General features: G+C 43.0%; 1 protein-coding gene across 2 annotated transcripts in view; it reads right to left on the minus strand.

Annotated features, from left to right (window-relative positions):
* Positions 1–13645, minus strand: part of NPTN (neuroplastin) — a 77845-nt gene that overhangs the window by 28163 nt on the left and 36037 nt on the right. For both annotated transcript variants that reach the window (XM_009250007.4, XM_054531654.2), the window contains 2 exons: positions 9622–9793; positions 5152–5246 (listed from right to left, as the gene is read on the minus strand). In XM_009250007.4, the coding sequence (XP_009248282.1) occupies positions 5152–5246; positions 9622–9793 (267 nt within the window). The remainder of the gene's footprint in view (positions 1–5151; positions 5247–9621; positions 9794–13645) is intronic.

Here is a 13645-nt window from a genome sequence, read left to right on the forward strand (position 1 = left end):
TGCCAAGAGCTATGCCCACGAAGGAATATGAGACCGGTCAAGACAGAAGCAAGAAGGATGCAGGCTTTTGGCTCAACAAGCATTCTCTGCCCACAGCAGATTCATCATTGGTTGTGAACACCAGAGCAGTCTAGGACAGGTGCCTCCTTCTGCAGGTGAAACCACTGTGTAAGAGGTATAGAAGTTTCCTTGAAGACAGTGACCCTCAACCCTGGCTGTATACCATAATCACCTGATGTGCCTTAATCTGATGCCCGAGCCACAGTTCATATGAATTAAATCAAAATTGAGAACCATTGTTCTATCACCTTTCCTGGCACCAGTACTGGAGGTCAGATACTCCCCACAAGACAGGGAGATGAGTGGGTAGAGGTGTGGGAGTCATTCAGGTGACTTTTCCAAGCTGAAAAACTGACAAATTGAAATTTTCCAATAACACTAGGAAAACGGGCTTGGAAATCACTTCCTTCAATAACCAACCTCTCCCAGCCTACATCTTTCTCCCGTGCTGGATGCTTCCTGCCCTCAAACATCGGACTCCAAGTTCTTCAGTTTTGAGACTGGGACTGGCTCTCCTTGCTCCTCAAGCTTGCAGGCAGCCTATTGTGGGACCTTGTGACCATGTAAGTTAATACTTAACAAACCCCCATATATGTATCTCCTGTAAGTTCTGTTCCTCTAGGAAACCCTAATACACAACCTGTCATCTCCGTCCACATAAGGGAACCTAGACCGTCAGAGCCACACAGAACAAAGGAACCTTAAAGATGAGCTATCTCATTCTACTTCATCATGCACTTGAGGAAGCTGAGACCCAGAGAAGGGAAGTGACTGGTCAGAGTCACTGTGTTTAATGGCAGGACCACGATTAGAACACATTTCTCCTAACTCTTAGTCAAGGCCTTTTAAATGTTACATGCTCAACAGAGCACCATGACTTGGTGCTTAGGAGCATAGGATCTAGTGCTAGGGCGCCTGAGTGAGAACCCTGGCTTCACCAGTTAACTCTGTGACACTGGGCCAGTTATTCCCTCAAGCCTCAATTTTCTCACCTGGGAAGGAGAGATAATGATCACACTTATCCCACAGAGTTGTGGAGACTAAAGGAGAGAAAAGGAACAAATAATGCACCTAGCACAGTGCCTGACCCACAGTAAGTGTGCAATAATGTTAGCTATTCTTGTTCTTATTAAGGAAGTTCAGGGTGGCACCCTGAAGAGAGGAAAAGAAAGTGCAGGTATGGTTTTTGGGCTGAAGTTAATGTTCAAAATGCCCTAGCAGCTTCATGATATTATTATGCCTTCAAAGACTTCTCAAGTCACGGCAATTCTGAGTCAGAAGCAGGTTGCTTTGACATCAGTTCTAACCTAAAGGATGTCACAACCTCTACGCATCCTCACCTATCACACTAGCTGCCTTTCCTGACTGTCAGTGAAGAAAGGGCAGTGGAGATGCTGTGCATGCTGAAAGTGCCGTGTGAATGTGGTCTGGGTATCACTGTTCTTCACAATGATCTTCAATCCCACCACACTGCCTTAGCCAGTCTGGATTAACATGTCACTTGAATGCACCATGACAGAGTAGGAAATAGGAAGGCAGGGCAAAGCCACTTACAGAAATCCTAACCTTTATTCTTAATAGTCAAATATAGAGAAAGCTAAGGAGTAGGGAAGAGAAAAACAAGATCAATCCTGGCTCTCACAGCAGCCCAAAGACTGAAACTCATTTGAAATGTCCAATAAGGAGGGTGAGATGAACCTAGTAAGACAACAGGCTCAACCCCCTTCTGGGCTGGGATGTGCCTCTCACAAGAGGCAATGACATATTTGTTGCAAAGGACTGGATGACCAACAAAATCCTTTTCCAAAAACAGCAATAAAATTCAAACTCCTTCTTTCTTGTACTAATCAAAATGGTTAAGGGATAAGGATACTGCTTGGGAGTCATGAGAGCAATTTTTTTCTTTTTACTTTGTAAATGATATCGGGATTTTTAATTTGCTTTTTTTGTGAGCACTTTTTTTTTTTTTAATTTTAGAAAAGGAAGGAAGCAGAAGAGGGAAGGAGTAAGGGGCAAAAGGTTGAAAAATTATAGGGATAGAAAATTTCAACATCTATTCATTCATGAATTCTCTATAAGGTGGGCACTCTGGTACCACAGCCTCTGAAGAGTCACAAGCTGAGGACAGAGATGCCCTCCTCAGTATTAGCTGAGTGAATCCCAGGGAGGTGGGGCTTTGGGCTTCACAAGGCCTCATCACTGCTGTCTTCCCTCTCCTGACTGGCCCTGCTCCATCTTCCTTCTCCGCATCTGTGCAGACCACCTGCCGAATACCTGAGAAATGTAACCCTCAACAGTATCTTCCTGTTTATGCTATGCCACATTGTGTCCTTAAAAAAAAAAAAAGGGAAGAGAATTTACAAACCTGCTTCAGATACAAGGCCTCCCCCACTACACGTAGATACCCCTATCCTCCAAATTCCTTTCTTGACGGTGATCTACAGGCTTTGGTTAAAAAACATAATCATCTTGGCTCTGTTCCCAGGCCATAGTCCCTCTGTCTGGTTCCTTCAGCCTTCTTTTCTTTTGTAGACCACAGATAACTCAAGATTTGGTAATCTGACAGATAATGCCCAATCCCTGGCTAGGCTAAATCCTTCACTTCCCACAGTGCGAAGCCCAAACAACACCCCAGAAATGTTCTGAAAGACAGGAAAAGGCAGATGGGAAAGAAATGGCTGAGAGCAGAATAGACGTTGAAGAAATATACACACATGGTCTGAATTACATGCCCTGTTGTGCTGATTCAGTTAAAGCCACACAGGAAGATTCTCAGAGACTCCTTTCAGCCAAGCGGCCACTGATGTTCTCGGAACCTCTCTGTTCTCAAGTACAACCACCTCTTAACTCTCTATTACTCAGCAGATTTTTCAAATCACTACAGCTATAAAAAGATAACTGTCTCTTATCCCCACCCCGGAGACACTAAGGGAATAAAATGAGAGTTTCTATTAAAATGTTTTGGGAACTAACATACAGACATGTACTACTCTAAATGCAAGGCAGTTTTTCTACCCCAACCACAATTGGAGGTTAGCTTAGAATATGATCCTGGGCCTATGGCAAACCTTTTAAAACTTATACAGAAAAAGCGAAGTGTTCATAGTCTTTACCAGACTCAACTATCCATAACTTGGAAGACAAGACATTAAACATTGAGCTCTTTTCTATCCAGGTGTTGGGGGGAGAAGGAAAGACAGACTAGAATTCTTTGCAAATTTTCTTGAGAGATAAACACACAGTATATCTATCCAAGGTGGTCCAGAATATGGTTTTGGATATTTATAAAACAGAACTCCCTCAAGGTCTACTTCTGTAAAACCAAGATACCACCACCTGCCTCACCTTCCACACAGGGTTATTTGTACAGTGAGAATGCAACAGTGCACAGTAAGCACCTTGAATATAACATGTAAGCTGTAACTTGCTCTGAAAATACTCCTGGCCTACAGCGTCCTATTCTCTGACCCTGGCAACTGCTGCTTCCTACCTGCTGAAGAGACTATGAAGAAAGATGCCTCTAGGGCCACTAAACCCCACCTTCGTAAGCAGCCAAACAAATGGAAAAACCATTTTGATTTCCACTCTTGAAAGTGCTATTTAGAAATCATTAACTCAAAGTCACTAACGATTACAGTTAGTTAGGACTAATTATCTCTTAGGCTTGGGGAGCACAATGAACTAGACACCCCACTCTTTCCTTCCCTCACCCACCCTGCCTCTCTGCACTTGGACTTTGTGCCGAAGGCGCAGCCAGGAATGCTGCATGGCCTCAAGTCTCACAGAGAGGTCTCCCCACACAATTCAGCTCACTTAGGCAGGGGAAAGCCCTCACTGGCAAAGAAAATGTTTTCCCACATCCTTCATCCTCATGTTGAATACATGTGGCATTCTTCTAAAATGGGTAGAAACCAAGGTTTCTCCAAGAAAAGCCACTAAAAAAAAATCAAATGCTAAGTTCTCTGGCCCACTGTGACCTGTAACTGTAACTCCTTTAGGCATTCAGAATTAAACTGGCAGCTGGAGGAGGCAGCGGCCATCCCCACATCAACTCACAAGTTTAGGGCTGTGTCTCCAAGATATTACTTTCTTTTGATAACACCATATAATGGAAACTTTGAATGTGTCTAAGCCTTTCTTGAATCTGCATTTTTAACCTCCCAAATATTTTAGGAAGACCTGAATACCTATTATACAGCCCCTTCCTTCTCCTAAATTTGTCCTTCTAGCTTCCAGGGATAACTCTATGGATTTAAAGAACAAGTCTGTGTCCTTACTAAGCAAAATGAGAAAGACTGAAAATAAAAAACCTGACCTCAAACAGTAGCCCTGCCTTCTCATGATAATTTTGTGAGAGTAGAAAAAAACACTGGATTGGGGGTCAAGACCTGTGTTCTAGACTAGCTCTGCCACAAACTCACTGTGTGACAGACAGCTAGAGGTTTCACTTTTCTGGGTCTCAGATGCTTCTTTGAAATAACTTAGGAAAGCTGAAATTTATGATGTTGGGTAGCTCCAACTTTTATAGTTCTGTTTGCCCTTCTTGGAACTTTCTGCTACTGCCTTATCTTTCAAAGGTTTCTATTAAAATTCTAATGAATTATCCACAAAGAGCTGATGTCCACTCTGCACACTGTACTTTCCCCTCAATCCTGCTGGCCCACAGAAGACCTATGTAATCATACTTGTAAGGCACTGATCTAAGAGCTTTACAAAGCCTTGGGCCATAGGAGCTGCCAACATTCAAACATTTTTGACATATAAAAACAGCAATTTTACGCAGTTCAATCTATTAACTTATTTAATCCTCCTAAAAAACCCATGATGTAAGTACTGCTGATATCCTCATTTTAAAAATGAGGAAAAGGAAGCAAAGAGAAGTTAATAAACCACCAAGGCCACACAGCTAGTAGATGATGGGGTTTGAATTTAAACCCAGGCAGCCACGCTCCTGAGCCTGTGGCCTAACTACAACATTATATTGTGTCTCGACATGGAAAGAAGAGGAGCTTGAAGACTGGGACTCCAGACCAAGGTACTGTCTTGGAAGGAGAGTGAGAGGCTCACACCACAGCCTCTGCTGGGTTGTACCTTTCACTTCAATGGTGGCGTTTGCTTTAGGAGCGCTGACAAAGTGATATACGCAGTGGTATTCGCCTGAATCCTCAGCTCTCGGCTTATTGATCCTGCAGAGATGAGAAGAAAAACCAAGTGAGGAAACTGGGAACGGTCAAAATATACAACAGAAGGAGAATCAAAGGGGCAATCAGGGATCCTGCTCTCCAAACCCTTAATGCAACTCACCTCCTTCTAACTAAAAGCAAAAATCCCTCTCTGTGCATCCTAAAACATTAACGTCTTGCTCTTTTCCAGGTGCCAAGAATACAAAGATGGAATGGCAACATGGTCCCTAACCTTAGGATGCTCTGGTCTATTGGGAGAAACAAAATGCAAAAGAAGTAATCAAAATAGAAGGATGTCCAAAGTACTATAGTTTATATTCAGATATACAGTATAAAACCATCACGGCTGGGCACGGTGGCTCACCCCTGTAATCCCAGCACTTTAGGAGGCTGAGACAGGTGGATCACAAGGCCAGGAGTTCAAGACCAGCCTGGCCAAGATGCTGAAACCCCGTCTCTACTAAAACTACAAAAATTAGCCGGGTGTGGTGGCACACGCCTGTAATCCCAGCTACTTGGGAGGCTGAGGCAGGAGAATCACTTGAACCCGGGCAGCAGAGGTTGCAGTGAGCCAAGATCACGCCAATGCACTCCAGCCTGGGTGACAGAGCAAGACTCTGTCTCAGAAAAACAAAAATCACTAAAAACCTCTTGTTCACCTGGTGGTTCCAGTTAGATAAACAAGAAAAACAAACAAACAAACAAAAAGCACAAGCTTTCTGAGCTTCTCCAAAGACCTTGTTTTGGTAGTTCTGTTCTTCCTACTTTGTCTTTTAGTAGCATGCGTTTCCACAAGTCTACTCGCTAACAGGACCCAGGCATAGTTTAAAGAAAAAAAAAAATCTGCCATCAGAGCATCAGCCACAGACATGCAGCAAAAAGTCTGGTGATAAACCCTAGGGCCCTACATGATCTGGCCCCTATCTACATCCCTAGCTCCATCCCATGCCACTGTCCAGCTCTTCTGGCTCTCTTCAGTTTTTCAATGCACCAAGCTTGTTCCCACCTCAAAACCTCCACACAAGATGTTCCTTTACAGAGAATGCTCTTCTCATCACTCTTAGTCTACCTAACTCCTTTTCCATCAGGTCTTGGCTTACATGTCAGTTTATTCCAGCCCCAATCTAAATGTCATCCCCTTCCACAACATTCTCTCTCACACTACTCTGTGCTTCTTCACAATACTTATCATGTGTGTGATTATATATTTATGTGATTACTTGATTGATGTCTGGCTTCCCAACAGACCAAGTTCTATGTGGATAGGCAGTTTATGCAGCATACTATCCCATACCGAGCACCTAGCCTGGTGCCTGGAATATGGCAGGGGAATAAATAAATGAATGAATTACTGAGTGAACACAAACACAGAGTGAGTATCTATGCACAGATTCAGATCAAGTTAAGCAGAGTGACAGGAAGGACTATAAGAAGAGTGTATGGGTCAGGCGTGGTGGCTCACACCTGTAATCCCAGCACTTTGGGAGGCTGAGGTGGGTGAACTGCTTGAGCCCAGGAGTTTGAGATCAGCCTGGGAAACATGGCAAAACACTGTCTCTACAAGAAATAAAAAAATTAGCTGGGCATGGTGGTGCGCGTATAGTCCTAGCTACTCGGGAGGCTAAGAGGTGGGAGGATCACTTGAACCTGGGAGGTCAAGGCTGCAGTGAGCCATGTTCATGCCACTGCACTCCAGCCTGGGTGACAGAGTAAGACCTTGTTGCGAAAAAAAAAGAAAAAAAGAAAAAGTAGTATATATGGCCAGAACAGCACTTCATTTCAATCACACAGGGTGATCCCAAACAAGCTTTCTTGCCCCCGAGAGTCAACTACACATCAACTCAGTACACTCTGGCCTACAAGCACATACACCAAACACATGCAGAAAGGTCAGTGAGTAATTACAGAAAGAAGAAAAACATCAGCCTCCAGATCAGAGGATAAATATTTATATAGGGCTGAGCTCTAGCTCTTTTGCTTAGGGGTTAAAATATGATACTTGTGATGGTCAAATCTCTACTGCACTATTTAATGTCTAAGAAAAACTCCTAAACTTGACCACTCTGGCCTAATGCATTTATCCATCTTATATTGCTCATTCCAAAAATGAAACACAGGTTAAGAGACTATGGACGAGGAGAGACATAGCCTATCCCCAGGGCTGTCTCAAGATACCCACATGGCAGCACAATATTCTGTGAGAAGCAGTCAAGGTGTCTTCTCAATGTGACACCATGCCTCTTCTTAAATCATTATGCTCCCAACTGGAAAACAGACAAGTCAGCTGCTCTTATCAACAAGTGTTCCAGAGTTCAAGGAAGGAGCAGCAGCTCTTTCTTCAGGGCTTAAACTGAAGTTCTTTGAGTCTAAGCCCTGAAGAAAGAGCTGCTGTTCCTTCCTCAAACTCAGCCCTGAACTTAAGACTGAAGTTCTTAGACTTCTAAGTTCTTTGAGAAATACTTGGGAAGATAACTCCCACACTTGAGTCCATGCCTATAGGCTCAAAATCTCCCCACACCATTCCCTTGGACTAGCTATTAGGAAGAAATTAAAGCAAAGGGATAACGTCCCCTATAGGCTGGGCAGAAGCAGGGTTCTGAAATCAGCTCTTCAGGTTGACTTATCAGGTAGCCCAAGGAACTCATCAGTTGTTATTTCACGAAATGTAGAATCCCTGAAAAACTCTAGAGATACACAACACCCTTGGAGAGCTTCAAATAAGCTGAGGGGAAAAAAGAAGAAGCATTTTATAAAGTCAGGCTGAAACTTCATGAAGTTAAAGCTCAACACTTTGCAGGCAATAGTACAAGACCCAAGAGAAACATGATTGGATGTCTGCTATCTTAAAGGAGGTATCATAAAAAACAAGTCTAAGGCTGGACGCGGTGGCTCACGCCTGTAATTCCAGCACTTTGGGAGACCAAGGTGGGGAGACTGCTTGCACTCAGGAGTTCAAGACCAGCCCGGGCAACATGGCGAAACCCAGTCTCTACAAAAAATACAAAAAAAAAAAATTACCCGGGTGTGGTGGTGTGCACCTGTGGTCCCAGCTACTGGGGAGGATGGCTTGAGCCGGGGAGGATGGCTTGAGCCCGGGAGGCAGAGGTTGCAGTGAGCTGAGACCGCACTACTGCACTCCAGCCTGGGAGGCAGAGCCAGACCCTGTCTCAATAAAATAAAATAACAACAAAAAATCAAGTCTGTAAAACTAATGGACAGAACAAGAAAAAAATGCTTTTCATTCCACCTAACAACTTCATTTGATTAATCCTTTCCAAACTATGAGGAAATCACTGAGGCTAAATTTCTAATTTTTTTTTTATCAGAAGAAACTACAGTGGAGATAGGTTAACTACCTTGCCACTAAGTAGATGGCATAGCAGGGAAAATAAAAACAATTCTAGAAAAATTTCTAGAAAATCAGAAGACCTGGAACCTAGCCTTGGTTTGGTTCTAGAACTTACTAAAATACAGTATTTGGCCTTAAAGCAGCCAAGAGTCACTCTTCAAATCTTAGTTTCCTTGCTTGGGAAAAAAGGAGGATCCACAAATTCATTTGGATCAACTAAATAAGGGGTGTGAAAAGATCTCAATGCTGCAATATTCTGCAGAATGCCCTTGCTATCACTGGATACACAGGCTTTCCTGGTCTCACTTCAGTGCTCTCTTTCTTTGCACTGCACTAACCTTCTAAGCAAGATTAGCTGATTCTTTTCCAGAGAGTCTTCAACCAGGAACAAACTATTCTGCAAGGTAGGGTGCCATGTGTTCTAGATATTCCAAAAAGCACCAAATATTTGGGTGCTGGGTAACTCTAGCCAGCAAATATCCTTTTTTCAAAGGATATGTCCAGGCTACCATCCTCAATCCACATCATTCAAGAGCCCTGCATCCGCTGGTCCATATCAGGTTACAGTGATGTTACACACTCCTAAAAGGGAATTCACTAGGAAATCTATCCAGTGGAAAGATGGCTTAGGGAGATGTCTTGCTCTACAGTCACAAAGCAGACTTCAATCTGTTTCTTCAAACCTAACTTCAATCTGACTGGATTAGGTCAAGAGACTACATTCTAAGTGTGACTCTCCTACTGACTAGCATTGTTACCCTGAACAAATCACTACTTCACGGCCTCAGTTTCTCTATGATTATAGTGAGGGGATCATCTATGATTCTCCAATCTGGCTGCTCATTAGAATCCTTTGGGAATCTTTTCTAGACTACTGGGCCTTACCTGAGATATACTGGATTGGACTTTCAAAGGGAGAACCAAATACATCTCATGTCCCTCCTGCGTGGCACAACTATGGATTATGAATGTCAAGTAAGGTAAGCCACACTCCCTCCCACCTTCCCAGGAGCTGCCCAGCCGTCTCACCTGTACTCCATGTTGCTGGCATTCTTACGAGTGGCACTCAGTTCCACCCCATTCTTTGTCCAGTAGCTGTATGTAAGGGTGTGAGAGCTGGAGGTGAGGTTACACTGCAGGGTGACAGGGAGAACAGGGCTGTCTCGAATAATGACCTCTTCACTGGTGACAATCCTTGGCTCTGTAATAAGAGTGCACAATGATAGGGGGCAATAGCCTTCCATCCTCTGTAGCCCTGGCCTGAGAGTTGGACGGGGTAGGAGGGGAAACTAGAAAAAGAGGGAGGGCAGACAGGACCACATGAGGAATTTCACTTTACCACTTTGGAGGAAGTCAAGAAAGGAAAAACAATGATTATAAGCAAATGACCACTAGCGCAGACAACAGCCTGAAGACCAGCTGGCCTAGACGTGAAAGAATGGGAGTATTACGGGTGCTTGTACTGGTAACAACCCACTTACGCTTTTGAATACCACCTTTTTATAAGAACCACCAAACAATTCGGCTTCAATTAGAAAACCAGGCTCCACCTTGCCATTCTGAAGACAAAGGCCATATCATTTATGTACCTATTATAATAAACTCCCTATTGTACCACTGGGCCTTGGAACAGTAATAATTACATAATACATGTATAGCTTTCCCCACATTTAAATGTTAAACCTATGGCAAACCATAGGCCATTATTTATGCAGAAAAAGACATTGTGGATTCTAAAAGCAAACTTCCTATTGGAAGTCACTTGCATTTTCCAAATTTTGTGGAGGCAAAATTCTTGAGAAAGCATCATCAGTTCCTCCTCTCCAGCCATATCTATTCCCAAAACAAGTTGTTGTTTTCAGAATTGCACTTTAAAACACATTTCATTCTGAGAAAATATAACGAGTGCAATATTGTGTTGGTATTATGGGCTCCTAGAATTTTAGAAAGGCCCTTAGAGTTCATTGAATCCCACTCTTTTTTTAAGAGCTGGAAAAGTGAAATGATTTGTGCAAGGCCGTAAGTATTACTAATGGCAAAGCTGGGCCTAGAAGATATATCTCACTGAATTCTATCCTTGGCCCCCAGCCCCAAGACCACCCCCACCACCTTGTGTCCTGGGCAAGGTATATATACTTCACCTTCTGGTGCTATTCTGCGCTTAGATAACCTGGGATCACTAGCTTATCTACAAAAATGACCTACTTGAGTCAAATATTATAATACATTGAACAGAAATGTTTAAAATCACTCTATATTATTCCTGGAAGCTTCATCTTTAAAGCACTTTGAAATCTATCACTGTATTAAAGTCAAGACATTTCTATGTTTGTTGTCTTTTGTTAATGTGCTTTGTCTTTATTATTTCCCCAGGCTTAGTTTTCTCTACTTTTGATCAAACATTTCCAGGTGAAGTCTACACTAACCATCTTTTCCCAACCACAATAAGAGGTATTTGCTGTTTGTTTGTTTTCCAATTCTCTCTCAGAAACCCTTGACTGACTTCCCATTTCCCTGTGTCTAGTCACTTCCTATCTACAGCTCTGCAGCAGCTCCCCTCACCATTTTATACAGTATTGTGCTGAGCCTTAACGTGAGGAAAGAACTCTCTCCCTCCATGGGAACTAAGTCGCTTGCTGTTCAGGGAGGGGGAAAGCATGGGGAAGTCGTGGGATACTTGGGAAATGTAACGTCTTAAGGACCTCCTAACCGATGTAACATTTCTGACTTATAGAGTTAATGTGTTTGAAGAAACTTGTAATAATGCAAAACCTTAAGTTTGCTCAATTAACAAATTAGTTCTATTTTCCAACTCTGGCAAAAGGATAATGGTTATCTTCCATTCAGCACTGGTCCTTATCAGTAACATCAAACAGGGTCTCTATGTACAGATAATGGAGGCATAGCAGCCACTAAGACAGAAGCAGATGCATGTAAACACGTTAGCGCAGTGGTGTCCCATGGTTTCCAAGACACACTGGACAGAAGCCAAATCCCTGGGCCTTAAGAAGTCGAGCAGAACGGCTGCAAACCCTGCAATGGAAGGCGCACACACACCATCAGCAGAAAGCATCACAATTCCAAGAAAAATCAAAACCAAGCAAAAACAAAAGAGAAAAAGATAGAACCAGTACTCCACAGAAGAGAAATTAAAAAAATATAAAGGCAACATTAAAACCCAAACACACTTTTAGGTTTTTACTGAATTTTTATTATCCAATTTCATTTTCTGTCCCACTTGGGACTCTCCTTCTGGCTATTCCTCTCAGACTGCACTGAGAAAGGGTAAACTCTGAGAATGAGGCCAAGAGCTTCCAGATGTTTAAATACAAGGAGGCCAAAGTAAATGCTACTCTTACCTGTGGCGATGCAAATGACCACTGCAGCTCAGGGAGATTAAGAAGTTGATGAAAGCAACCTGGTAGACTTTCTGCCAAGAATTCTTAGAAGGCAAAGGAAAGCACTTTTTCACTTAAGTCTTAAAGATCCAGGAGAGAGTCAGCTGGGAGCAAGTGGATAATTTAAATAGGTTTAAATATGATTCTGCGCCATAGGAGGGTTGTGGGGTAGGGTAACCTGCCTCCTGTGATTGCTGTATATGAAAAACAGTGCTACACCAAGTTCCTTGGCCATGGTGCCTCATCTGCATTCTGCACCAGGATGAAGGTGGGGCTTTTATTTTTGTGGCCAAGCGCTGCCCAAAGTCCAAGAGAGATGAATATTTAGGAGAAGTTCAAATGTGTTTACCTGCCACTGATGTCTATTTAAAAGCAGTGGATAGGAGACCCTTACCCCAGCCATCATGCATATATAAAGAACATGCTATGGCCAGAGAGATACCTAAAAACTGGGCACACTTCTCTTCCTGCCTTACATACTCAATGAGCTTTGGGGAAAGTACTACCAGGAGGTCATTCTTAGATAGAACACCTGATGTCCCCATACAGCAATGTCTTTTGGGACGCTGAGATCATAAAACAGTCCAATTAGAGTTAGATCCAGGGTGTTTAAAAAAAAAAAAAAAAAAAAAAAAAAAGCAGCAGCAGCAGCAACAACCTCCTGGCTCTCCAAAACAGCTAACTCGGGTTAACTGACTGATGGGTAAGTCTGAAGAGAGTCTAGCCAGGATTTGGATTTGGTTCAACCACATGCAGACAATTCTAAGTAAACTGGGGGAATACATAGCATGTATTCTCGGGATTGGTAGGTAGGTACCCCAAAGCCTCATCTTTTTCTAGCCCCTTGGCATGGCCATTCTAGCTATGAGTCAGGCTCTTGGAAGTATAAGTGCAAATGCCCAGCCCAGTCCATACCTATAAACTTCCACAGACCTTTGTGGCCATGTAGGTAATTCTGCTTTTATAAGGAAAGGAGCAAGGGGGCAGGAGAAGGAGGCGTGCAGGGGAAAAATATTGTTAAAAAAAAAAAAAATCACTGGGTTAATGTTCCCCATTTTCACATAGACAAGGTTTTCTTTTCCTCTTTCCAGAAGCAGGTTCTCTGATTCAACAGTGCCAACTGCAGCAGCCTCTCCTACCACTGCCCTACAAAGGACTCTTTTTTTACCCATAGGATCTTCAAGTGGCTACAAAGAACAGACACTAATTTGCTATTTTTCATATAGGTATATAGACTCAAGGCCCATGTCTTACTACTTTACGTATTACCAAATTCCTCATCAAAGTAAGATTTTACTATTCTTACTTTCTCTAGATCAGCTCTTTAAGCTAGAACTGGCTATAGATCTCTCATCGTGTCCTCAAAGAGAAGGTGAAAAACCCAGAGGATCTTTCCAAAAGTGAATGTCCCCTCAATTATAACCAGGTTTGATGTGGGGCCAGAACTCTTTTTGGCCAGGAACGTTGGTTCTGTGGTGGCTTCTCCCTCTCTCTGCTTCCCAACATAAGGTAGCAAGTCACTTTCGAGAAAGAGAGAGAAGTGGCCACAAAAGTCCCGGTGTCATATGTCTCACACATACCTGCTACAAGGAGAGGATTCTGAGCCAGCTGGTCAGCTCACCCCATCACTATGAGAAACCAGGTTGGAAGTTAGT

The sequence above is a fragment of the Pongo abelii genome, chromosome 16, assembly GCF_028885655.2.
Source record: "Pongo abelii isolate AG06213 chromosome 16, NHGRI_mPonAbe1-v2.0_pri, whole genome shotgun sequence".
Classification (NCBI taxonomy): Eukaryota; Metazoa; Chordata; class Mammalia; order Primates; family Hominidae; genus Pongo; species Pongo abelii.